General features: G+C 42.2%; 1 protein-coding gene and 1 pseudogene across 1 annotated transcript; one reads left to right on the forward strand and one right to left on the reverse strand.

Moving 5' to 3' along the window:
- The first annotated feature begins 817 nt into the window (after positions 1 to 817).
- Positions 818 to 26,832, forward strand: LOC115142975 (solute carrier family 2, facilitated glucose transporter member 11-like). Its single transcript, XM_029682903.2, has 12 exons — positions 818 to 1,502; positions 17,435 to 17,533; positions 17,759 to 17,919; positions 18,015 to 18,139; positions 18,270 to 18,399; positions 20,306 to 20,454; positions 20,677 to 20,864; positions 22,212 to 22,322; positions 22,647 to 22,748; positions 24,343 to 24,418; positions 24,564 to 24,691; positions 25,295 to 26,832. The coding sequence occupies exons 1-12, from the start codon at positions 1,479 to 1,481 to the stop codon at positions 25,487 to 25,489; spliced, it is 1,488 nt and encodes a 495-aa protein (XP_029538763.1). The 5' UTR covers positions 818 to 1,478; the 3' UTR covers positions 25,490 to 26,832.
- LOC135560284 (uncharacterized) lies at positions 7,133 to 14,503 on the reverse strand (annotated as a pseudogene).

Consider the following 26,832-nt stretch of genomic DNA (forward strand, 5'->3'; position numbering starts at 1 on the left):
GGTCAGGGAGGTGACCAAGAACTCGATGGTCACTCTGAAAGAGCTTTAGAGTTCCTCTGTGGAGATGGGAGAAACTAGAAGGACAACCATCTCTGCAGCACTCCACTAATCAGGCCTTTATGGTAGAGTGGCCAGACAGAAGCCACTCCTCAGTATAAGGCACATGACAGCCCGCTTAGAGTTTGCCAAAAGGCACCTAAAGACTCCTAGACCATGAGCAACAAGATTCTCTGGTCTGATGAAACCAAGATTCAACTCTTTGGCCTGAATGCCAAGCGTCAAGTCTGGAGGAAACCTGGCACCATCCCTACGGTGAAGGATGGTGGTGGCAGCACCAAGCTGTGGGGGTGCTTTTCAGCAGCAGGGACAAGGAGACCCTAAGCACACAGCCAAGACAACGCAGAAGTGGCTTCATCAGTTCTCTGAATGTCCTTGAGTGGCCAGCCAGAGCCCAGACCGGATTGAATATCTCTGGAGAGACCTGAAAATAGCTGTGCAGCAACGCTCTCCATCCAGCCTGACAGAGCTTGAGAGGATCTGCAGAGAAAAATGGTAGAAACTCCCCAAATACAAGTGCGCCAAGCTTGTAGCGTCATACCCAAGACGACTTGAGGCTGTAATTTCTGCCAAAGGTGTTTCAACAATGTACTGAGTAAAGGGTCTGAATTCTTATCTAAATGTGATATTTCTGTTTTTTGTTTTTAATAAATTAATAGAAATGTCTAAAAACCAGTTTTTTCTTTGTCATTATGGGGTATTGTGTGTAGATTGATGAGGGGAAAAACAATGTAATAATTTTTCAAATAAGCTTGTAACCTAACAAAATTAGGAAAAAGTCAAGGGGTCTGAATACTTTCCGAAGGCACTGTACGTTTGGGAAATAAGTATAGAAGGACCAGCAGAGAAACTGAGTTAGATATCAACTAACTTATTACACAATTGAGACCCATGTCTGTTACTTCACAACACTAACAGGAAGTTGCATATCTTTATTTTGGCAGGAAAATATACCATCCGTCAGACCAAGTGCAGATAGTTCCTTAATCACTGACTACGTTGTTGTCCCAAAGGTTTTTGGAAACGAATGTATACCCATGCCAACAAAAATGATATCCTATGGAGCCATATAAAAACATACATATACAAGTTCAAACCAGCAAAAAGATTTGTGTGGCCATACTAAACAATTACCAAATGCAATACCTACAAACAGCTCTCAGGTAGAACACCTTTCTGCCTGCCCTCTCCCTCCTCCTGTCACTCTCTCTATCTTATACGCACTCTCTCTCTCTCCCTCTCTCATTCCTACCTTCCCTCCAACCTCCTTCTCCCATCTTACCTCCTCTCCACTATTAGGCTCAATGATCAACCCAGTTGGCGTAAATAGTAACTATTTCAGGGACAGGTTGGTCGTGGGGGATAAATGACCGCCTGCTCTCCTGTTCCAGTCAGCATCCCAGGGAGCCTCAAACAGAGAGATGAGAGAAGCACTCAAAAACCTGGTAGGAGCGCAGAACATCACTCACAAACTAACTGATCATGAGGCACTTGTGACAACTGCTGATGTTCAAAGAGCTTTACGAATACATTTGATTAACTGATGAGGCACACTTTGAAACGCCTCATCCTTTTGTTATGTGGCACTTAGCCTATGTCAATGTTACAAACAATGTAGGCATATGCATCCAATTTGACTGTTGACAGTAATATCAAACTTGAATCATGTCTGTGTACTGTATACCCTAATGTTGCCCTTTGTTTCAATGAGTTATGAGGTACAGTTTGGAGTGAACAGGGATTGACATTAAGGTCTGAAAGGCACTTCTCCATCGGACAAGTCAGCAGTATTTTGTTGGTCACTTCTCTCTTGCACGAAAATTTTATTTTCACACAACATTGTCAGAACCTGTTGGTCACTTAAGTAAACAACAGGGAGGAAGCAGAAACAAGTGTTTTACTGGCCTGCAGGGCTATGTCGAATGCACAACATTTGCATGAGTTATAAATGTATTTTCAAGATGTCGACACATTCTGCTCGCCCAGACCAAAAGTTATGCTTCCAGTGTTGCAGACTTTTAAAGCCAAAAGGTTCAAATCGTCTCACCACAAAAACAGGCTTTTGCTATTATACCGTAGAAAACAAGTGTATTGGTGTCAATTACAAGCGATGTGGTCGCCTGTTATTCCTCTACACGAGTTGAAAACTTGTGTAGTGTTACAGGAAAAGTTTGGCTCGTAAATCAGGCCATATTAACGCTTGTTATTATTATTTTCCACTTCATTTTTTAAACTGTCAAATCTATTTTTTAAACTTGATCTTCTCACATGTCCGTTGTGCATTTCTAGGTAACTATATCGCCTTTTTCAATTACTCTTGTTGTAAACCCCTGTTATGTATTTTGATACTTGATCTTTACACCTGTCCAGTGAGGATTTACAGGTGAATAGATCGCCTGTCTTCTGTACATGAAGATACATGTCCTTTCCTTTCCTAGCTCTCTTTCCTCCTTTCCTTTCCTAATTTTCTTTCCTAACAAATTATCTTCTTCCCATCCTTTCCTGAGCTTTCTTTCCTCATTTTCTAGCTCCCTTTTAGGGATGGGCATGAGTAATCGAGTAAACGGATGTCAAAGATCGATCTTTAACCAGAGGTTTTGTTTAATACTGTAAAACTATTTGGCGGAATGTGCTTTGTGGCTGCTTGAACGGACAAGTGAAATTTTGTCTTGAAGATAAAGTTAATTTGCTTTGACTCTGGGGTTCCATTTATACATGCACATTTGCAGACCCAACAAAAATTAAACCAAGCCACCTTAAATTAAATGGAAAATAGACGCAAAGCAATTATTCCAAATCTGCAGCTCGTTGTTGGAACACATATTTTCCTACTTCAATCAACCAGTCCATTTTTAATTTGTGATGAGACTGTCGTCATTTGTGTATCCCATTAGTTAGATGGGATACATCTAACTGATGTTTTTATAGGCATTTCTGTAGTCCTAACGGGAGCTTGTGTGCACACTCAGCATGCCTATGTGGAGGGAGCAGTCGGAACGCAATTGAGTGAATGGGACATGTAGGTAAAAGGGAATTTAGAACGGTGTGATGCTTGGCTTGAAGCTCCTTTGCGAACTGCTGGTGCCTTTTAGAATGGGTTAGCCTAGGCTATAACCCCCCTAAACGTAAACAGGATCCACACTGAAAATATGCAAACACATTAGTTTGATAAAGACAAAGAGTGTATTTTCATTAGAATCATTAAGCATATGCCTACTCGCCAAACGGATGTCCTGTCCGTAATTCATCTCCATGCAGTGTTCAATGCTGAATTCAAATTAAATGTTATAGTTCACATACACATATTTCGCAGATTATTGCTGGTGTAGCGAAATGCTTCTTCCTAGCTCCAACAGTGCAGTAATATCTAAAAATACACAAGTCTAAAAGTAAAATAATGCAATTCCAAAATATAGAATATATGTAAATATATGGATGGGATTGATAACCTTTATGGACAGTATGTGGATAGAATATGTAGTATATCTGAAGAATACATGTGACACGAGCCTAGGGTCTTGAGATCCTCAAAAGGTTCTACACCTGCAACATGAGAGCATCCTGACCGGTTGCATCACTGCCTGGTATGGCATTTGCCCGGCCTCCGACCGCAAGGCACTTCAGAGGGTAGAGCGTACGGACCAGTACATCACTGGGGCAAATCTGCCTGCCATCCAGGACCTCTACACCAGGCGGTGTCAGAGGAAGGCCCTAAAAATCGTCAAAGACCCCAGCCACCCCAGTCATAGACTGTTCTCTCTACTATCGCATGGCACGCGGTACCGGAGTGCCAAGTCTAGGACAAAAAGGCTTCTCAACAGTTTTTACCCCCAAGCCATAAGACTCCTGAACAGGTAACCGAATGGTTACCCGGACTATTTGCATTGTGTGCCCCACCTCCCCCCAACCCCTCTTTTACGCTGCTGCTACTCTCTGTTTATCATATATGCATAGTCACTTTAACTATACATTCATGTACATACTACCTCAATTGGCCCGACCAACCAGTGCTCCCACACATTGGCTAACCGGGCTATCTGCATTCAAATCAAATCAAATTTATTTATATAGCCCTTCGTACATCAGCTGATATCTCAAAGTGCTGTACAGAAACCCAGCCTAAAACCCCAAACAGCAAACAATGCAGGTGTAAAAGCAAGGTGGCTAGGAAAAACTCCCTAGAAAGGCCAAAACCTAGGAAGAAACCTGAAACTGGAGCAGCAGCACAGAGGAACCAGGCTATGTAGGGTGGCCATATGTGGGGGGTCCTCTTCTGGCTGTGCCAGGTAGAGATTATAACAGAACATGACCAAGATGTTCAAATGTTCATAAATGACCAGCATGGTCGAATAATAATAAGGCAGAACAGTTGAAACTGGAGCAGCAGCACAGTCAGGTGGACTGGGGACAGCAAGGAGTCATCATGTCAGGTAGTCCTGGGGCACGGTCTTAGGGCTCAGGTCCTCCGAGAGAGAGAAAGAAAGAGAGAAGGAGAGAATTAGAGAACGCACACTTAGATTCACACAGGACACCGAATAGGACAGGAGAAGTACTCCAGATATAACAAACTGACCCTAGCCCCCGACACAAACTACTGCAGCATAAATACTGGAGGCTGAGACAGGAGGGGTCAGGAGACACTGTGGCCCCATCCGAGGACACCCCCGGACAGGGCCAAACAGGAAGGATATAACCCCACCCACTTTGCCAATGCACAGCCCCCACACCACTAGAGGGATATCTTCAACCACCAACTTACCATCCTGAGACAAGGCCGAGTATAGCCCACAAAGATCTCCGCCACGGCACAACCCAAGGGGGGGGCGCCAACCCAGACAGGCTGACCACAACAGTGAATCAACCCACCCAGGTGACGCACCCCCCCCAGGGACGGCATGAGAGAGCCCCAGTAAGCCAGTGACTCAGCCCCCGTAACAGGGTTAGAGGCAGAGAATCCCAGTGGAAAGAGGGGAACCGGCCAGGCAGAGACAGCAAGGGCGGTTCGTTGCTCCAGAGCCTTTCCGTTCACCTTCCCACTCCTGGGCCAGACTACACTCAATCATATGACCCACTGAAGAGATGAGTCTTCAGTAAAGACTTAAAGGTTGAGACCGAGTTTGCGTCTCTGACATGGGTAGGCAGACCGTTCCATAAAAATGGAGCTCTATAGGAGAAAGCCCTGCCTCCAGCTGTTTGCTTAGAAATTCTAGGGACAATTAGGAGGCCTGCGTCTTGTGACCGTAGCGTACGTGTAGGTATGTACGGCAGGACCAAATCAGAGAGATAGGTAGGAGCAAGCCCATGTAATGCTTTGTAGGTTAGCAGTAAAACCTTGAAATCAGCCCTTGCTTTGACAGGAAGCCAGTGTAGAGAGGCTAGCACTGGAGTAATATGATCAATTCTTTTGGTTCTAGTCAGGATTCTAGCAGCCGTATTTAGCACTAACTGAAGTTTATTTAGTGCTTTATCCGGGTAGCCGGAAAATAGAGCATTGCAGTAGTCTAACCTAGAAGTGACAAAAGCATGGATTAATTTTTCTGCATCATTGTTGGACAGAAAGTTTCTGATTTTTGCAATGTTACGTAGATGGAAAAAAGCTGTCCTCGAAATGGTCTTGATATGTTCTTCAAAAGAGAGATCAGGGTCCAGAGTAACGCCGAGGTCCTTCACAGTTTTATTTGAGACGACTGTACAACCATTAAGATTAATTGTCAGATTCAACAGAAGATCTCTTTGTTTCTTGGGACCTAGAACAAGCATCTCTGTTTTGTCCGAGTTTAATAGTAGAAAGTTTGCAGCCATCCACTTCCTTATGTCTGAAACACGTGCTTCCAGCGAGGGCAATTTTGGGGCTTCACCATGTTTCATTGAAATGTACAGCTGTGTGTCATCCGCATAGCAGTGAAAGTTTACATTATGTTTTCGAATAACATCCCCAAGAGGTAAAATATATAGTGAAAACAATAGTGGTCCTAAAACAGAACCTTGAGGAACACCGAAATTTACAGTTGATTTGTCAGAGGACAAACCATTCACAGAGACAAACTGATATCTTTCCGACAGATAAGATCTAAACCAGGCCAGAACATGTCCGTGTAGACCAATTTGGGTTTCCAATCTCTCCAAAAGAATGTGGTGATCGATGGTATCAAAAGCAGCACTAAGGTCTAGGAGCACGAGGACAGATGCAGAGCCTCGGTCCGATGCCATTAAAATGTCATTTACCACCTTCACAAGTGCCGTCTCAGTGCTATGATGGGGTCTAAAACCAGACTGAAGCATTTCGTATACATTGTTTGTCTTCAGGAAGGCAGTGAGTTGCTGCGCAACAGCCTTCTCTAAAATTTTTGAGAGGAATGGAAGATTCGATATAGGCCGATAGTTTTTTATATTTTCTGGGTCAAGGTTTGGCTTTTTCAAGAGAGGCTTTATTACTGCCACTTTTAGTGAGTTTGGTACACATCCAGTGGATAGAGAGCCGTTTATTATGTTCAACATAGGAGGGCCAAGCACAGGAAGCAGCTCTTTCAGTAGTTTAGTTGGAATAGGGTCCAGTATGCAGCTTGAAGGTTTAGAGGCCATGATTATTTTCATCATTGTGTCAAGAGATATAGTACTAAAAGACTTGAGCGTCTCTCTTGATCCTAGGTCCTGGCAGAGTTGTGCAGACTCAGGACAACTGAGGTTTGGAGGAATACGCAGGTTTAAAGAGGAGTCCGTAATTTGCTTTCTAATAATCATAATCTTTTCCTCAAAGAAGTTCATGAATTTATCACTGCTAAAGTGAAAGTCATCCTCTCTTGGGGAATGCTGCTTTTTAGTTAGCTTTGCGACAGTATCAAAAAGGAATTTTGGATTGTTCTTATTTTCCTCAATTAAGTTAGAAAAAATAGGATGATCGAGCAGCAGTAAGGGCTCTTCGGTACTGCACGGTACCGTCCTTCCAAGCTAGTCGGAAGACTTCCAGTTTGGTGTGGCGCCATTTCCGTTCCAATTTTCTGGAAGCTTGCTTCAGAGCTCGGGTATTTTCTGTGTACCAGGGAGCTAGTTTCTTATGAGACATTTTTTTAGTTTTTAGGGGTGCAACTGCATCTAGGGCAGGGGTCCCCAAACTTTTTCCTGTGAGGGCCACATAACTTTTCCCTTCTCTGATGGGGGGCCGGTGTCAGTTTGTAACAGAAAAAGTGTGACGATCGTAGGGGAGCTTAAAAAAAATGTATTGTTTTCCAGAAAGCCACACATAACCAAATAACCCTTTCCAGGTTCTTTACAGAAAAAAAGTCAGGAAACAAATAATAACACTATTAATGAAATAAATAATAACTAAATAACCCTCTCTGAGTTCTTCACAGAACAAACAGGAAATAAATAATAACTAAATAACTCTCTCTGGGTTCTTCATAGAAAAAAAAGCCATGGAACATTAACTTTCTTTCGTGCCATGCACAATCTTAACAGATAAAAGTTCAGCTCAGTTGTCAGAGCAGAATCTCTCTGACACATATGAGCAGTCTCTTAAAGTTCTTGTGTTCCTTCCGTATAATCCTTTTTGTAGGTTCCAGTAGGCTTGTAGACACCGCTGTTTGCAGCTCTCTCTCATCAACTTCCCTGTGAAAACCACAAAAGAAGCAGGTTGAGAAACTGAACTAAGTGATACAGCACCTACACAGCACAATACATTTCACTACCAGTATGGTTGTAAAGATGGATTTTATCCCAGTAGATTTTATTATGATTATATTTGTTTATGCTCAGAATGACTCATTCAAGTCAGAAAAGTGAGCTTACCTATGTATGTTCATCAGTGTGAACTGTGGGCCTGCATCTGGCTGGTGAGAAGTTGAATATCAGGTTCCATTCTAGTTACAGCCAGTCTCAAGCACTGATGCAAATGTTCATCTGTCAATCTTGATCTCATCAGGGTTTTCAGCAGTTTCATGCGAGAAAAGGTTTTCTCGCAGATATACGTTGTGTCGTTTGGGAGGGCGGCATAGAAGTCAATGAGACTGTTGGGCTTGAATGCGTCTTTCAGAACATCACAGTTCTGTAACTCAGCCAACTCAAACTGATATGAAGGCTGGGCTTCATCAATGTCGGCAACAAAGGGGTTCTGAAAAAGACGGATTTCTTTTGCATGAACATGTAGTTCACTGAATCGCACACCGAACTCCGCCTTCAGCATTTCCAGTGCTTCCACACACTTTTCAGCTGGGAACGGGACCGCTGGGTTCTCTGTCGACAGGTTTTGGGTAGCAGGAAGATGGACGAAGTTGCGCTTTTTCACTTGTTCCAAAAGCAGCGCTAATTTCACCTCAAATGCTTTTATGTGTGAATACATGTCGCAAATGAGTTTCCCCTCGCCTTGTAGCTGCAAGTTAAGGCTGTTAAGTATTTCTGTCACGTCTGTTAAAAATGCGAGGTGCCATTTCCATTCTGGGTCGATCAGCTCTGGGACCGTTTTGTCTTTTAAATGAAGAAATGCGTTAATTTCGGGTAGCAGCTAGTAAAAACGCCTCAAAACTCTGCCCCGGCTCAGCCATCAGACCTCTGTGTAGTACAGCACATCTCCGTGCGTAGACTCCAGTTCAGACAGGAATTCTTGGAACTGCCTGTGTTTAAGTCCCTTTGCTCTGATGAAGTTTATGCACGACACCACAACCTTCATTACAGAATCCCACTTCAACACTTTGCAGCACAGTGCTTGCTGGTGAATTAGGCAGTGGACTCGTAGCGGGGCGGTGAGACCCCTTTTTTCCAACTCCCGGTTCATGCGTCCTATTAGACCGCGAGTTTCGCCCACCATGCTAGGAGCCCCGTCAGTCGTGATGCTAGCTAGCTTTGACCAGTCCAGGTCCAACTTCTCCATGGTTTGGCACACTTTGTCAAAAATATCCTCTCCCGTTGTAGTCCCTTTGAGACTTGAGGGCTGCCAGCTCCTCGCATATCTCAAAGTTTGCGCTAACTCCACGAATAAAAATGAGCAGTTGCGCTGTGTCTTGCACGTCCGTGCTCTCATCCAGTGCTAATGAAAAAAGTCAAATTCTTTCGTCTTCTGCTGCAGCTGGGCATATACATTACTCCCGATTTCTTCAACGCGTCTGGTGATTGTACTCGCCGACAGACTTACGGCATTAAATGCATCTTTCTTCTCGGGACACACCTCCTCCGCGACAGCATCCATACATTTCTTAACAAACTCTCCGTCAGTGAAAGGCTTACGCTTCTTGCTATCAGTTTAGCAACCCGAAAGCTGGCCCGAACGGATGCCTGGTTCAGCTGAGCTTGGCGTACAAATGTATTCTGCTGAGATAGTAGTCCACTTTTAGCTTTGAGAGTTTGTCTGCTCGTATTTGGCCTTGCAAGCTATCGTACTTGTCTTTGTGACGGGATTCATAGTGTCGGCGAAGATTGTATTCTTTGAATACCGCCACCGTCTCTTGACAGATGAGACAAACAGCCTTTTCTTTGCATTGAACAAAAAAAAAATTGTTTGTCCACTGCAGGTTAAATACCCTGCATTCTGAATCAATTTTTCTCTTACCTAACCTTTTCGCCATTATTCCGTTCTCTCTTTGACAGGGCCGGGCCTAGGATTTTTTTTCTGGAGGCCAAATAGGAAAAAAATTCGATAGCGTCTCTGGTATTGTTCAGAGGGCCGGGCCAAATGTGCTGACGGGCCGTATCCGGCCCGCGGGCCGGAGTTTGGTGACCACTGATCTAGGGTATTGCGCAAGGTTAAATTGAGATCCTCAGTTAGGTGGTTAACGGATTTTTGTCCTCTGGCGTCCTTGGGTAGGCAGAGGGAGTCTGGAAGGGCATCAAGGAATCTTTGTGTTGTCTGTGAATTTATAGCACGACTTTTGATGTTCCTTGGTTGGGGTCTGAGCAGATTATTTGTTGCAATTGCAAACGTAATAAAATGGTGGTCCGATAGTCCAGGATTATGAGGAAAAACATTAAGATCCACAACATTTATTCCATGGGACAAAACTAGGTCCAGCGTATGACTGTGACAGTGAGTGGGTCCAGAGACATGTTGGACAAAACCCACTGAGTCGATGATGGCTCCGAAAGCCTTTTGGAGTGGGTCTGTGGACTTTTCCATGTGAATATTAAAGTCACCAAAGATTAGAATATTATCTGCAATGACTACAAGGTCCGATAGGAATTCAGGGAACTCAGTGAGAAACGCTGTATATGGCCCAGGAGGCATGTAAACAGTAGCTATAAAAAGTGATTGAGTAGGCTGCATAGATTTCATGACTAGAAGCTCAAAAGACGAAAACGTCATTTTTTTTTGTAAATTGACATTTGCTATTGTAAATGTTAGCAACACCTCCGCCTTTGCGGGATGCACGGGGGATATGGTCACTAGTGTAGCCAGGAGGTGAGGCCTCATTTAACACAGTAAATTCATCAGGCTTAAGCCATGTTTCAGTCAGGCCAATCACATCAAGATTATGATCAGTGATTAGTTCATTGACTATAATTGCCTTTGAAGTAAGGGATCTAACATTAAGTAGCCCTATTTTGAGATGTGAGGTATCATGATCTCTTTCAGTAATGACAGGAATGGAGGTGGTCTTTATCCTAGTGAGATTGCTAAGGCGAACACCGCCATGTTTAGTTTTGCCCAACCTAGGTCGAGGCACAGACACTGTCTCAATGGTGATAGCTGAGCTGACTACACTGACTATGCTAGTGGCAGACTCCACTATGCTGGCAGGCTGGCTAATAAGCCTGCTGCCTGGCCTGCACCCTATTTCATTGTGGAGCTAGAGGAGTTAGAGCCCTGTCTATGTTGGTAGATAAGATGAGAGCACCCCTCCAGCTAGGATGGAGTCCGTCACTCCTCAGCAGGTCAGGCTTGGTCCTGTTTGTGGGCGAGTCCCAGAAAGAGGGCCAATTATCTACAAATTCTATCTTTTGGGAGGGGCAGAAAACAGTTTTCAACCAGCGATTGAGTTGTGAGACTCTGCTGTAGAGCTCATCACTCCCCCTAACTGGGAGGGGGCCAGAGACAATTACTCGATGCCGACACATCTTTCTAGCTGATATGCACGCAGAAGCTATGTTGCGCTTGGTGATCTCTGACTGTTTCATCCTAACATCGTTGGTGCCGACGTGGATAACAATATCTCTATACTCTCTACACTCGCCAGTTTTAGCTTTAGCCAGCACCATCTTCAGATTAGCTTTAACGTCGGTAGCCCTGCCCCCTGGTAAACAGTGTATGATCGCTGGATGATTCGCTTTAAGTCTAATACTGTGGGTAATGGAGTCGCCAATGACTAGAGTTTTCAATTTGTCAGAGCTAATGGTGGGAAGCTTCGGCGTCTCAGACCCCGTAACGGGAGGAGTAGAGACCAGAGAAGACTCGGCCTCTGACACCGACCCGCTGCTTAATGGGGAAAACCGGTTGAAAGTTTCTGTCGGCTGAATGAGCGACACCGGTTGAGCGTTCCTACAGCATTTCCTTCCAGAAACCGTGAGAAAATTGTCCGGCTGCGGGGACTGTGCCAGGGGATTTATACTACCATCTGTACTTACTGGTGGCACAGACGCTGTTTCATCCTTTCCTACACTGAAATTACCCTTGCCTAACGATTGCGTCTGAAGCTGGGCTTGCAGTACAGCTATCCTCGCCGTAAGGCGAGCACAGCGGCTGCAATTAGAAGGCATCATGTTAATGTTACTACTTAGCTTCGGCTGTTGGAGGTCCTGACGAATCGTGTCCAGATAAAGCGTCCGGAGTGAAAAAGTTGAGGAAAAAATAAATAAATATATGAACGGTAATTAAAAAGTGAAAACCGTAAAGTTGTCAGGTAGCAAAATAGGTTGGCAACAAAACGCACAGCAACTCGAAAACAAGCCTGCAAGTTGTGACCGGATATGACGTAGCGTGGAGGCTGCCAAAGCATTGTGTCCCACCACCCGCCAACCCCTCTTTTTACTCTACTGCTAATCTCTGTTCATCATATACAGTGGGGCAAAAAAAAGTACTGCATTTAGTCAGCCACCAATTGTGCAAGTTCTCCCACTTAAAAAGATGATAGAGGCCTGTAATCTTCATCATAGGTACACTTCAACTATGACAGACAAAATGGGGGGGAAAAATCCAGAAAATCACATTGTAGGATTTTTAATGAATTTATTTGCAAATTATGGTGGAAAATAAGTATTTGGTCAATAACAAAAGTTTATCTCAATACTTTGTTATATACCCTTTGTTGGCAATGACAGAGGTCAAACGTTTTCTGTAAGTCTTCACAAGGTTTTCACAAACTGTTGCTGGTATTTTGGCCCATTCCTCCATGCAGATCTCCTCTAGAGCAGTGATGTTTTGGGGTTGTTGCTGGGCAACACGGACGTTCAACTCCCTCCAAAGATTTTCTATGGGGTTGAGATCTGGAGACTGGCTAGGCCACTCCAGGACCTTGAAATGCTTCTTACGAAGCCACTCCTTCGTTGCCCGGGCAGTGTGTTTGGGATCATTGTCATGCTGAAAGACCCAGCCACGTTTCATCTTCAATGCCCTTGCTGATGGAAGGAGGTTTTCACTCAAAATCTCACGATACATGGCCCCATTCATTCTTTCCTTTACACGGATCAGTCGTCCTGGTCCCTTTGCAGAAAAACAGCCCCAAAGCATGATGTTTCCACCCCCATGCTTCACAGTAGTTATGGTGTTCTTTGGATGCAACTCGGCATTCTTTGTCCTCCAAACACGACAAGTTGAATTTTTACCAGAAAGTTCTATTTTGGTTTCATCTGACCATATGACATTCTCCCAATCTTCTTCTGGATCATCCAAATGCTCGCTAGCAAACTTCAGATGGGCCTGGACATGTATTGGTTTAAGCAGGGGGACACGTCTGGCACTGCAGGATTTGAGTCCCTGGCGGCGTAGTGTGTTACTGATGGTAGGCTTTGTTACTTTGGTCCCAGCTCTCTGCAGGTCATTCACTAGGTCCCCCCGTGTGGTTCTGGGATTTTTTCTCACCGTTCTTGTGATCATTTTGACCCCACAGGGTGAGATCTTGCGTGGAGCCCCAGATCGAGGGAGATTATCAGTGGTCTTGTATGTCTTCCATTTCTTAATAATTGCTCCCACAGTTGATTTCTTCAAACCAAGCTGCTTACCTATTGCAGATTCAGTCTTCCCAGCCTGGTGCAGGTCTACAATTTTGTTTCTGTTGTCCTTCGACAGCTCTTTGGTCTTGGCCATAGTGGAGTTTGGAGTGTGACTGTTTGAGGTTGTGGACAGGTGTCTTTTATACTGATAAGAAGTTCAAACAGGTGCCATTAATACAGGTAACGAGTGGAGGACAGAGGAGCCTCTTAAAGAAGAAGTTACAGGTCTGTGAGAGCCAGAAATCTTGCTTGTTTGTAGGTGACCAAATACTTATTTTCCACCATAATTTGCAAATAAATTCATTAAATTTTCTGGATTTTTTTTTCTCATTTTGTCTGTCGTAGTTGAAATGTACCTATGATGAAAATTACAGGCCTCAAGTTCTAGAACTTGCACAATTGGTGGCTGACTAAATACTTTTTTTGCCCCACTGTATGCATAGTCACTTTAACCATACCTACATGTGCATACTACCTCATTAAGCCTGTCTAACCGGTGTCTGTATATAGCCTTGCTACTGTTATTTTCAAATGTCTTTTTAGTGTTGTTTTATTTCTTTACTTACCTACATACACACACACAAACATACCTTTTTTTCCTTAAGAGCCTGTAAGTAAGCATTTCACTGTTATATTCGGCGCACGTGACAAATAAACTTTGATTTGAATACGTAGGACAGAATAGTATATATACAGCAAAAGTTGAATAGGATGGACCATAAGTAAACATTATAACATTTTTATTTTGGAAAAATGTTTGATCCTATTTTAAACTGATATATCATTGTTTATTTTTTTTACTATAAATTAGGTGTGTCTTGACTGTGACAACGGCTCGGGTAATAAGAGCGTCTTGTCTTCTAAAGTAACAAAGCAAGGCTATGCTATTGCACGGCCATAAGCTTCTACAAGCAAGCGCCACTGCTGAGGTTAGTGCCTTTTTTAACATGGTGTTCTGAGATATAATGTTGACATTATGTTTTCAATGAATTCATCTTAAACGCCACTTGCTTTTTTATTGACTGAATATATATGTGGAAATTTAGCAATTAGGATTTGTTGTCTGTAATGGTTATGATACATGTTGCATTGTTGCGACCTGTTGGCATATACTTGTAGATAAATACGCAAATATGTTTTTTCCATTTGAGTATTCCAGCACTCTAAAAAAAAAAATGTGAGTAGTTAGCAGTCAAAAAAATCCCTACTCCCTTTCCTCCTTTCCTTTCCTAGCTCCCTTTCTTTCCCTCCTTTCCTAGACCCCTTTTATCCTTTACTTTCCTACCTTCCTTTCCACCTTTCTTATCTCCATTTCTTCCTTTCCTTTCCTAGCTCTTTTGGGTAGTTTTGCTTCCTTGCTTCTTTCCTTCTTTCCTTTTCTTTCTAACCTTTCTGAGCTTCCTTGACTTGCTCCCTTTTTTTGTCTTCTAGATTCCTTTCCTTCTTTCCTATCCCCTTTCCTCCCCTCCTTTCCTAGCTCTTTTTCATCCTTTCCTTTTGTAGCTTAATTTCCTCCTTTCCTAGCTCACTTTCCTTATTTCCTTTCCTATCTCCTTTTCCTCTTCTCCTTTCCTACCTCAATTTCCTCATTTCCTATTCTTCCTCCTTTCCTTTCCTCCTAACCATTCTATGCTTCCTTTACAAGCCCCATTTCCTCCTTTCCTAGTTTGTTTTCTACATTTCCTAGCTCCCTTTCTTTGATCCTTTCCTCCCCTCCTTTGCTTTGCTAGCTCTGTTTCCTGCTATCCTTTCCTAACTCATTTTCCTTCCCTTGCTTCCTTTCCTTTCCTCCTTTTCCTAGCCCCCTTTCTGTTCCTCCTTACCTAGCTTAATTTCCTTGCTCTTGTCCTTTCCTCCCATCCTATCCTTTCCTAGCTCCCTTTCCTCCTATCCTGTCCTAGCTTCCTTTCCTCATTTCCTAGAATGGATTAAAGTGAGCTAGAAAAGGAGGAAAGGAAGCTCAGAAAGAATAGAAACTAGGAAAGGAGGAGAGGAAAGGAAGAAAATGGAAAAGCTAGGGAAGAAAAGGGAGCAAGGAAAGTATAGGAGGAAAGGAAAGTAGCTATGAGAGGAAATTAGATAATGAAAGGAAGCTAGGAAAAGGATGGAGGAAAGGGAGATTGGAAAGTAAAGGGAAGAAAGGGGAGCTAGAAAAAGAAATAAGGAAAGAGAGCTAAGAAAGGATGGGCGGAAATGGTGCTAGGAAAGGAAGTTAGGAAAGGAGGATAGGAAAGGAAAGGCAGAACGATTGCTAGGAAAGGACAGGAAATTAATCTCAGCATGGATAGGAGAAAAGGAAAGGAATCCCATACAAGTCATGGTATCGATATTAGCATTTTTTGCATTATGTTCTAATTAACCAATAAAGCACGAGGGGGTGTGGTATATGGCCAATATACCACTAAGGCCTGTTCTTTGAGCGACACAATGCGGAGTGCCTGGATACAGCCCTTAGCCGTGGTATATTGGCTATATACCACAAAGCCCAGAGGTGCCTTATTGCTATTATAAACTGGTTACCAACCTTATTAGAGCAGTAAAAATAAATGCTTTGTCATACCTGTTGTATACGGTCTAATATACCACAACTGTCAGCCAATCAGCATTCAGGGCTCGAACCACCCAGTTTGTAATCATCTATAAGTGACTTTGTCAGCTTTACATTCAATTTTAGAGCTTGGTGCTTCACAATAAATTTTAAATAGTTTTGGATGATTTGGACATCATGCACGAAATATGCTAATATCTACACCACTTAAATGGGATTTGTGCCACAAATGCTAAAATGTTAGCATTTGAAAACAGTGCCAGGGAAACTAAACCAAAGCATGGATTGCTGTCATCGCTCTGGATAAGAGCGTCTGCTAAATGACTTAAATGTAAATGTAATACCTTGTCCATAGATTGCTTACAAGGTAAAGAAACCAATGTGTCATTTTATAATTCCGGTGGACTATCCCTTTAATGTTAAATACAATACCTGAAACATGCACTATGCAGAAATAGCTCCTGCATTTTCTGGTTGCTAAAATTCTAATAGTTCACCTAATTTCAGTTTGTTTAAAAAAAATAGGCAAGTATAGTGTAGAGAGTCATTGTACCATCTAAATGCTGTGAAATATGTGTTTTCAGCTGTTTGAGACTGGTATACAAAACCGAAAGTAAAAGACACAAAAATAAATTTAAGAATAGGAAGCATAAAAATAGTGCACGTAGAATCGATCTACCGCTTCTTAGACTTGCTTTCAATGACAATGGCAGATCTATACCTCATATTTCTATATGAATTTGGTCAGGTTGCTCAAAAGGTTACATATTGCAGCTTTAAAGTGTACATTTAAAGCTGTGTGAACGCTATGTGAACACTATGATCCCTATGTCACTTGTTAAATCCACTTCAATCAGTGTAGTAGATGAAGGGTAGGAGGCAGGTTAAAGAAGGGTTGAAATGTTTGTTTTTGACAACTAAGACATGGATTGTGAATGTGTGGCCTTCATAGGGTGAATGGACAAGACAAAAGACTCAAGTGCCTTTGAAAGGGGTATGGTAGTAGATGCCAGGCGCACTGGTTTGTGTCAAGAACTGCAATGTTGTTGGGTTTTTTTCATGCTCAACAGTGTGTACCAAGAAAGGTCCACCACCCAAAGGACATCCAGCCAACTTCACATTGTGGGAAGCATTGGAGCATCTCTGTGGAACACTTTCGACACCTTGTAGATTCCATGCCCCAACGAATTGAGGCTGTTCTGAGGGCAAGGGGGCAGGGGACCACGACATTTAATCAGGGGAATATTTGTTTGAAAAGTTGTTTGATGTACAGAAGACAGGTGGTCTATTCACCTGTAAATGCACACTGGACATTCACAACACGTGTGTAGTTTAATACCAGGCGACAACACCGCTTGTAATAGATACCAATCCCATGCGTTTTCAAGGTGAGACGATTTCAACCTATTGGCTTTCCATACCCAGTGTAGCCCCAATGTTAGGCTACTGGAATTCAGTTGTGAAAAATCACCTGCCAAATTGGGAAGGAAACCACAGAACAGGCTCAACTTGCCCGCCTGCCATAAATGCCATAAATTGTCCGTCTTTTACTTCAACAATGGGGATTTTAGGCTTACTGGAATTCTTTGCAGTTTTGTTGTTTTCAGAAAAAGAAAACAGCCCAGTTCACTTGCCCCAGGTAATATGGCAACCATTAAGGTCAATCCCTGGTGTAGACATAATTTTGTATTCTAGGTGCGGTACTGGAGGCTTTACCTGTTGACGTTGGTATTGGGAATTGGGGGATCATTTCAATTGGGGATGCAAGTTTCCATCATGGCTTCTCCAGCTGAGGTAAGAAAGAATACTGACGGCCACAGCTCTGAGCTCTGTAGTGTTCTGTATTTGCTGTGAGGAGCTAAGGGATCAAAGTTAATGTACACAATGCATAATATGAGTAATAACATATGGATCACAACATCTGGCCATGCCATTGCCATCAGGAATAAACATATTATTCTTTGAGCCAAATCTCATTGTAGTAAAAACCAGTGTCTCTCCCTCTCTGTGCGTCTGTAGCACATCCAGAGCTTTGTGAACCAGACCTGGCTGAGGAGGTATGAAGTACCAGTAAGCGATTCAACCAACATGCTCATCTGGTCTTTCATAGTGTCTGTGTTCAGCCTGGGAGGATGGGTCGGGGCTATACACAGTGGCAGCCTCTCTGTCACCTACGGCAGGTCAGACACTGTACACGATACACACACCCAGGAAGTGTTGTTTTTATACTAACTAATGAGGATACTCCTAATGTCTCTCCTGTCTGGATTTGCAGGAAGAAAGTCCTGCTGTTCAACAACATAGTGGCCCTCGTAGCCGCTGTACTGATGGTCTTCAGTCCCATGGCCAAGTCCTTTGAGATGATCCTGCTGGGCAGATTTCTCTATGGATATAATGCTGGTATGTGTCTGTTTTGTCTCATGTGTGTGTACTTTATTGTGAGAATGTCGGGGCAGCCCGTGGTACTAGTGTTTGTAACATCTCTTGTGCCTTTCTACCTGGCCTCTCCCTCTCTTGCTTTCTTTCTCAGGCCTGGGGTGGAACGTGCAACTGATGTATCTGGGCGAGAGTTCACCCAAGAAGCTGAGAGGATTCCTGACCATCACCATCAACATCTTCAGTAGCCTGGGGAAAGTCATGGGTCAGATTGTTGGAATCAAGTCAGTACCATCAATGTTATTATTTTTTTATTTTTTTATTTAACCTTTATTTAACTAGGCAAGAACAAATTCTTATTTACAATGACGGACAGTGGGTTAACTGCCTTGTCATCTCGGGGATTCGATCTAGCAACCTTTCGGTTACTGGCCCAATACTCTAACCACTAGGCTACCTGCCACCCTGAGTACCTACCATCCTGAGTCTTCTCCACTTTAGATCGAATCTACTCACTCTCACATGTCCCTGTCCTGGCCATTGGCATGTATTCATGATGCCAGGGGAAGCCAGGCTTCACCAAAAAATTTAACAAGAAAAAAACATAAAATAATGGTCAAAAAGAGTATGATACTGTTGCCACCCATAGCATTGAATGCAAGGGAAGCCTGCAAGCATTTGGCCTCCCTTGATATTTTTTTTTAATACAATAATAGCGTTCAGCTAAACTGAGTGAGCTCATCTGTGAATGGTCCTGGAGCACAAAAAAAAGTATGAAGGGAAGCCAGTTTGGATTTGGCTTCACACCAATCACATCACATCAAGTCCAATGTTATTGACAGAAAAAAAACAGTTGTTGCTTGTTGTGTTGTTATCCTCTAGTGCCTAGCTAGCCAGCTAAAATTGTCCCTTTCCTAAATTAGCCATGGATGGAGATAAGGATTTGGACTTGTCATTTTACTTAATTCTAAGTACTGGCCAATGATTATAACGGCAATTCTGATCCAACCACAAATTCATACATTGTGCCTCTGGCCTGAGAGGATGGAAGTTTAATATGTAGCTAAATGTAGTAGGCTAATGTTAAATAGCTGGCTAAGCGTTTGCCAATGAAAGGAAGTTAGGCTAGTGAGCAAGCATTTTAACCAGGTAGCCTAGGACAACAAAAACTAAAATAGTGTACTGTATGACAGTTTCGTCAACATGAAAGAGAGGAGGATGGCATTGGCGTTTCTCTACAAGTAGGGTGAGTCTACACACACACACACACACACACACACACACACACACACACACACACACACACACACACACACACACACACACACACACACACACACACACACACACACAGACATCCGCACCATGGACTGCCACATGATATTTAGCTTATGTTGATTGGACTAAATAGTTTTGGGAATCTTTTAGTTGTCACTGTACTAGACTAAGCATAGGTGATTTGATGATGTTGAAATGGTGCTGGAATAGTGAAGGCAGCTCCTGTTTTCTTTGCGACTCTCCACTCTGTGGTTTTAAATCAATAGTTGTTTAGTAGTCAGAAAATGTCGGAAACATTAACTTGCTTGTAATGGTTTGTTACATGCAATATGCTTTGTGGACTTCACCGGACAGAGGTTGCTCTCCGGTTTTGTGATGAAACAAAGGTGTGGTTTAATTTATTCTGCCACTGTGTCTTCTTATTGTCTCGGCCTTAAGCCTATACTGTATATAACTGTGGCAAGGCGTGTAGGTTATAGAGCAAACAATGCAATTATCACAACACATAGGTTGTATTATGGCTTTTTCCCCCTGGTTTACCTTTCCCAGTGATTCTACCCACGCACCATTACTGGTCCTTGCCAAACTGAAATACAAGATTCTGATTATTCAAAATGTCATCATTTTGTGAGCACGACGTGCAAATTGTGTGAGACAATTGTGTGAAACACCAATAATATATTCGAATTAAGTTGCAGAACTTTGGCTAGAAAGTTCAATTATCAAAAGATGTAAATATTGGAATCAAACTATAGGAGGAAAACACTCAGTATATTGGAATGGGTCAAGTCTCCCACTCACACGCGCGCACACACGCACACGCGCACACGCGCACGCACACGCACCCACACACACACACTATCTCACCCTCTCTCTGTCTCACTCTCTCTTTCTCTCTCTCTCTCTCTGCAGGGAGCTGATGGGTACCGAAGACATGTGGCCCTGGCTCATGGCCCTTGGTGGCCTCCCTGCCATCCTCCAATTTGTGACCTTGTTGTTCTTCCCTGAGGCTCCCCGCTACCTATACATCGACAAGGGAGACACTGAGGGATGCAGAAAAGGTATACGTCCAGTCCAGGCATGGTCTATAACATTACATTACAGTCATACACATCACAGGGAGGGGGGAGGGCTTGTCATGTTCTTGTTGTATTTATCATTTAATTACTTAATTTTAGATAATCAAGTATTTTAAGGCAATCAGAGAGAGTAGGTTTTCTATTGCTTTTATTGATCAGCAAATTATGAATCTTTGTGTGTGTGTGTGTGTGTGTGTTTAATAGCCCTGCACTGGCTGTGGCAGGAGGATGACCTGCAGATGGAGATGGATGAAATGGGGAAGGAGAGAGCGAGCATACAGGGCCAGAATGTTAAGACCATTTGGGATGTGCTGACTTCTCGCTGTGTCAGGTGGCAGCTGCTGGTTCTGGTCATCCCCTGTGCCGGCGTTCAATTCTGTGGGTTTAACGCGGTGTGGCCAATACCCTTTTCAAACTATTATGCAGACTGAAATCATTATGTGCTTGCTCAGATATTTTCTTTTCACATTGTCCTCTCCAGCACGGTTCCAGCAACAACGTGGTGGTGTAACCAGGCCAGCGCAGTACAATTCAGCTCGGTCCAAAAGGGCAAAATATTGATCTACGTTGATGGCAATTATACGCTACCGTTCAAACGTTTGGGGTCACTTAGAAAACTCATTTTTTTTAAAAGAAAAGCACATTTTTTGTCCATTAAAATAACATCAAATTAATCAGAAATACAGTGTATACATTGTTAACGTTGTAAATGACTATTGTAGCTGGAAACGGCTGATTTTTTTATGGAATATCTACATATCTGGAATATCTAGGCGTACGGAGGCCCATTATCAGCAACCATCACTCCTGTGTTCCAATGGCACATTGTGTTAGCTAATCCAAGTTTAGCATTTTAAAAGGCTAATTAATCATTAGAAAACCCTTTTGCAATTATGTTAACACAGCTGAAAACTGTTGTGCTGACTAAGAAGCAATAAAACTGGCCTTCTTTAGACTAGTTGAGTATCTGGAGCATCAGCATTTGTGTGTTCGATTACAGGATCAAAATGGCCAGAAACAAATAACTTTCTTCTGAAACTCGTCAGTCTGTTCTTTTTCTGAGAAATTAAGGCTATTCCATGTGAGAAATTGCCAAGAAACTAAAGCTCTGGTACAACGCTGTGTACTACTCCCTTCACTGAACAGCCCAAACTGTTTCTAACCAGAATAGGAAAAGGAGTGGGAGGCCCCGGTGCACAACTGAACAAGAGGACAAGTACATTAGAGTGTCTAGTTTGAGAAACAAGACGTCTCACATGTCCTCAACTGGCAGCTTCATTAAATATAAACACCAGTGTGAAGGTCAACTGTTAAGAGGCGATTCTGGGATGCTGGCCTTCTAGGCAGAGTTGCAAAGAAAAAGCGTGCCATTGGAAAACAGGAGTGATGGTTTCTATGTAGATATTCCATTAAAAATCTGCTGTTTCGAGCTACAATAGTAATTTACAACATTAACGATGTCTACACTATATTTCTGATCGTTTTGATGTTATTTTAATAGACAAAAAAATACATTTCCTTTCAAAAACAAGGACATTTCTAAGTGAGCCCAAACTTTTGAACGGTAGTGTACATTTAATGTAAATGCATTATAATTGACTGATAATGTCATTCTGTATTCTTAATCAAACTTAAGAACTGTTCCAATTTTCCAGCTAAGCCCCCTTCTTGCTCTATATTTTCTCGTCGTTCTCCTTTCATCTCATCGTCTCCACAATGACCCAAAATGTGTTCTATAGATTTATTTCTACGCTTTTGACATCTTCCGTGAAGCTGGAGTAGCAGAGGACAAGATGCATTACCTGTCCATTGGCATCGGAACAATAGATCTCATCACCATCATTCTCTGTGTAAGTACCATACCATAGGTCATATAGCAGAGAATAACATTACAGTCTGTATCTGAGCCGAGTCCTAAAAAGTGTTTCAAATTGAGAATCTTGTTTGAACATGCTTTTTAGTCCAGGTCTAGGCTTAATCTGTGTCCGGATGACTTCCTTTCCCTTGACCTTTTCCCTTGATCAAGCCTTGTTGTCCCACGATCAGTCTTTTTGTGTCCATAGATATACTCACAAATGTTAATAATATAAATGACATTGTTTTGTTTATGTAATTTATATTGTTTCGTTTCTATAATGTGTTTACAATACATTACGGGTTGTGTCGTGGGCCAGTCTCTGTTGATCGACCGCGCGGGCAGGAAGATGCTGATGGGCTATGGCTACCTGTTGATGGGAGTCATCATGTCCATCCTGATTGTTATGCTGTCTATCAAGGTAACTAACAGGTCAAATCCTCAGGGCTTTTCTGGGTTGTTCTTTCAAATTATAATAATATATGCCACCTAGCTGACATTTACTCACCAAGCTAAAAACCCCAAATCAACTTACAGTGGCAAGAAAAAGTATGTGAATTTCTGCATAAATTGGTCATAACATAACATCTTCATCTACAGTATGTCACAACAATAGACAAACACAGTCTGCTTAAACTAATAACACACAGAAAATTATACATTTTCATGTCTTTATTGAACACACCGTGTAAACATTCATATTGCAGGGTGGGAAAAGTATGTGAACCCTTGAATTTAGTAACTGTTTGACCCTCCTTTGGCAGCAATAACCTCAAGCAAACGTTTTCTGTAGTTGCGGATCAGACCTGCACAGCGGTCAGGAGGAATTTTGGACCATTCCTCTTTACAAAACTGTTTCAGTTCAGCAATATTCGTGGGATATCTGGTGTGAACTGCTCTCTTGAGGTCATGCCACAGCATCTCAATCTGTTTGAGGTCAGGACTCTGACTGGGCCAGTCCAGAAGGTGTATTTTCTTCTGTTGAAGCCATTCTGTTGTTGATTTATTTCTGTGTTTTGGGTCATTGTCCCGTTGCTTCACCCGACTTCTGTTGAGCTTCAATTGGCGGACAGATAGCCTAACATTCTCCTGCAAAATATCTTGATAAACTTGGGAATTTGTTTTTCCGTCGATGATAGCAAGCTGTCCAGGCCCTGAGGCAGCAAAGCAGCCCCAAACCATGATGCTCCCTCCACCATACTTTACAGTTGGGATGAGATTTTGATTTTGGTGTGACTCTTCAACAGAGATGTTGGCATGTTCCAGAGATTTCTGTAAGTCTTTAGCTGACACTGGGATTCTTCTTAACCTTATTGAGCATTCTGCGCTGTGCTCTTGCAATCATCTTTGCAGGACGGCCACTCATAGGGAGAGTAGCAACAGTGCTAAACTTTCTCCATTTATAAACATTTGTCTTAGCGTGGACTGATGAACATCAAGGCTTTTAGAGATACTTTTGTAACCCTTTCCAGCTTTATGCAAGTCAACAATTCTTAATCTTAGGTCTTCTGAGATCTCTTTAGTTCGAGGCATGCTTCACATCAGGCAATGCTTCTTGTGAATAGCAAACGCACATTTTGTAAGTGTTTTTTTTATAGGGCAAGGCAGCTCTAACCAACATCTCCAATCTCGTCTCATTGATTGGACTCCAGGTTAGCTGACTCCTGACTCCAATTAGCCTAGTGGTTCACATACGTTTTCCAACCCACACTGTGAATGTTTAAATGATGTATTCAATATAGACAAGAAAAATACAATAATGTGTGTTATTAGTTAAAGCACACTATGTTTGTCTATTGTTGTGACTTAGATGAAGATCAGATCAAATTTGATGACCAATTTCTGCAGAAATCCAGGTAAATTTAAAAGGGTTCACATACTTTTTCTTGCCACTGTATACATGTACATGATGTGATTCCTGATGAAATTGAACCCACAGCTTTGATGTTGCTGATGCCATGCCATAGAAGAAGGGCCAAGCATGAGATCCAATACAGTTCTTTGTCTCTCAACAGGACCTGTACTCATGGGTCCCGTATGCTAACATCGCCCTCATCTTCTCTGTCGTCTGCGTTTATGGACTAGGACCTTGTGAGTTCTCAAAAAATGATTAATCCCCTCATGAGTCATATTTCACAAGTCTACACCTGTGGTCTGAGTGGTTTGTGGTTGTGGCTAGCTAAGTGAGCAAACCCCAGACGGAGTTATTTGTCATGGTACTAAATTCTCTTCCTAGCTGGAATAGCCAGCATCCTCCCTGCAGATATCTTCCTGCAGGCCTGGAGACCGTCCGCTTACGTCATTAGCGGCTCCATCAACTGGTTAAGCCTGTTCTTGATTGGAATGTTCTACCCCTTCCTAGTGGTGAGATACTTACTGGTCTAAGTCTTCAATGCACACACTTGATGATTGAAACATACCCTTTTTTCACAATGGAAACAAATCGAGCCAAGTCAAACTGTACTGGGCTGGCCTGGTTACATATCCACCATAATTGCTCGGACTGTGCTGGAAAGGACAGTGTAAAAAGAAAACATTCAAACGAGCATAGTATGGTTCAGGTCACCCCCTATAGTGTGATTCAAGCATTAGAACACACTTGACATACTGTAGCAAGCAATAAGCCTGCATTTTACTGAAAAGAAAAGAAATAAGATAAATGCTCATGGATTGTGGTAGACGGTTTCTGAAAGTCTTTCTTTTTTTCTGTCATATGCAGACTAATGGGCTATAGTGTCCCCTGACAGAGGGTCAGTGAGTTACTGTAGATCCTGGTCCCGGGGACCCGAAGGGGTGCACATTTTAGCTCTTGCCCGAGCACTACACCCCTGATTCCACTTGTCAACTCATCATCAAACTGTTGATTAGTTGAATCGAGTGTGCTTGGGCTTATCAGCGGCTCCATCAAGAAACACTGCTGTAGATCTATGGATCTGTTTAACGTTGGTATTTGTGTGCCCCATGTAGGATGGACTGGGCCAGTTCTGCTTCCTGATCTTTATAGCATACTGCCTCTTCAGCGCAGTGTTTGTGCTCTACTTCATCCCAGAGACCAAAGGCAAGGGCATGGTGGAGATCATGGAGGACTTTAACAAACTCAACTACAAGAACAGGGGAACAGACACGGAAAAGGCTGACTTTGTTATGGCAACGAAATTTTAAAGAAATGTATTGAGTGGCTTGAGCGATATTGGTACACTCTTTCCAAAAGGGTTCTTCGGTTATCTCCATAGGAGCACCCTTTTTGGTTCCAGGTAGAACCCTCTGTGGAAAGGGTTATGTTTGGATAGAAGTGTTAAGAGATGTACTTTGTTTAGTTGTTATTTTGAATGTGGCTTTACAGCAAAAAAAATCTGTCATAATGCTGTTCTTACATTCTAGTCAGGGGTCCTATATAGGGCTGTGGTGGTCATGAAATTTTGTCAGCAGATGATTGTCAAGCAAATAACTACCGGTCTCAGGGTAATTGACCGTTAATGAACATAAATACATTTAGCATCTCCTGGCTTCCACTCATAGCCTACAAGCCTAATGCAAACCTTTAGAACATCTACATTTAATCAAGTCTAATAAATCCATGTAATATTGCCCACACCATCACAATAAATAGAAAATGTAGTCTATTTCAGAAGAACAGAATAGCATACTCTGAGTTGTCCTTTTGTTAGGCCCTGATCTGGCTATGCCATTATTGCTGTGGGTTACACTAGTTCATTTAGCAGACAAGATTTGCTCAGAATTCCTTATTCTATATTAATTTCATAGTATGAAGAATAAAATTGAACATAGCTGAATAAAATAGAAATTATATTTTCTCCAAATGATTTGAGGGAGTGTGCACATGTGGCTATTCTGTGTTGAGTGCTTAAGGAAACAGCTACTCCTATATGCTTACTTTAGAGTTATTTATGTTGAACTATTTTGTGCGAGTTATAAATATTCCAAACATAGTCTGAGACAGTTGTGGGATACGATAGATCCCAAATGAATACAACCACTATCATAAAAAAAACTGTTTTAAGCTACAGATGAGAACGTTAAGTTTAAAAGGTTGATAAACGATTGGGTTATTTCTTCACATTATAAGCGCAGCAATGCGCACACTATACAACGGATTTTGTAAAGCTGTATCAATTACATAATACCTTGTAATGAACATTTTAAAAAGTATATTCATATCAAATCAAATTTGGAATGTTAAATGTTTTTGCTATCCAGGTCAAAGGGGAAAGTCCGATTTCTGCTACGTGTGTCATAGGGTTATCAAACATATATGGTGGATGATATTGTAAATATAAATCATCTATAGCTACTGTATGTTGAGAGAGTATTCTACTGTATTTCTATATAATTTCATAAAGCTATATTGGAAAATGATCCAACTGTTGTTTTGAATGGTGTGTAATATTGAATTGTTTAGAACAGATTGTGATAATAAATGATGTATCATTTTGTTAGATTGGAAAATCAATGATCGAAGTTAATAAATGTCTACAGGCTTTCAA

The sequence above is a fragment of the Oncorhynchus nerka genome, linkage group LG15 (genome assembly GCF_034236695.1).
Source record: "Oncorhynchus nerka isolate Pitt River linkage group LG15, Oner_Uvic_2.0, whole genome shotgun sequence".
Classification (NCBI taxonomy): Eukaryota; Metazoa; Chordata; class Actinopteri; order Salmoniformes; family Salmonidae; genus Oncorhynchus; species Oncorhynchus nerka.

Excerpts from the sequence above, each read along its gene's own strand:
- LOC115142975 (XM_029682903.2), top strand. The coding sequence starts at position 1,479 with ATGAGAGAAGCACTCAAAAACCTG. Across the intron at positions 17,534-17,758 it reads TCATGGCTTCTCCAGCTGAG|CACATCCAGAGCTTTGTGAA; the intron begins GTAAGAAAGAAT and ends GTGCGTCTGTAG. Across the intron at positions 22,749-24,342 it reads TTGTTATGCTGTCTATCAAG|GACCTGTACTCATGGGTCCC; the intron begins GTAACTAACAGG and ends GTCTCTCAACAG.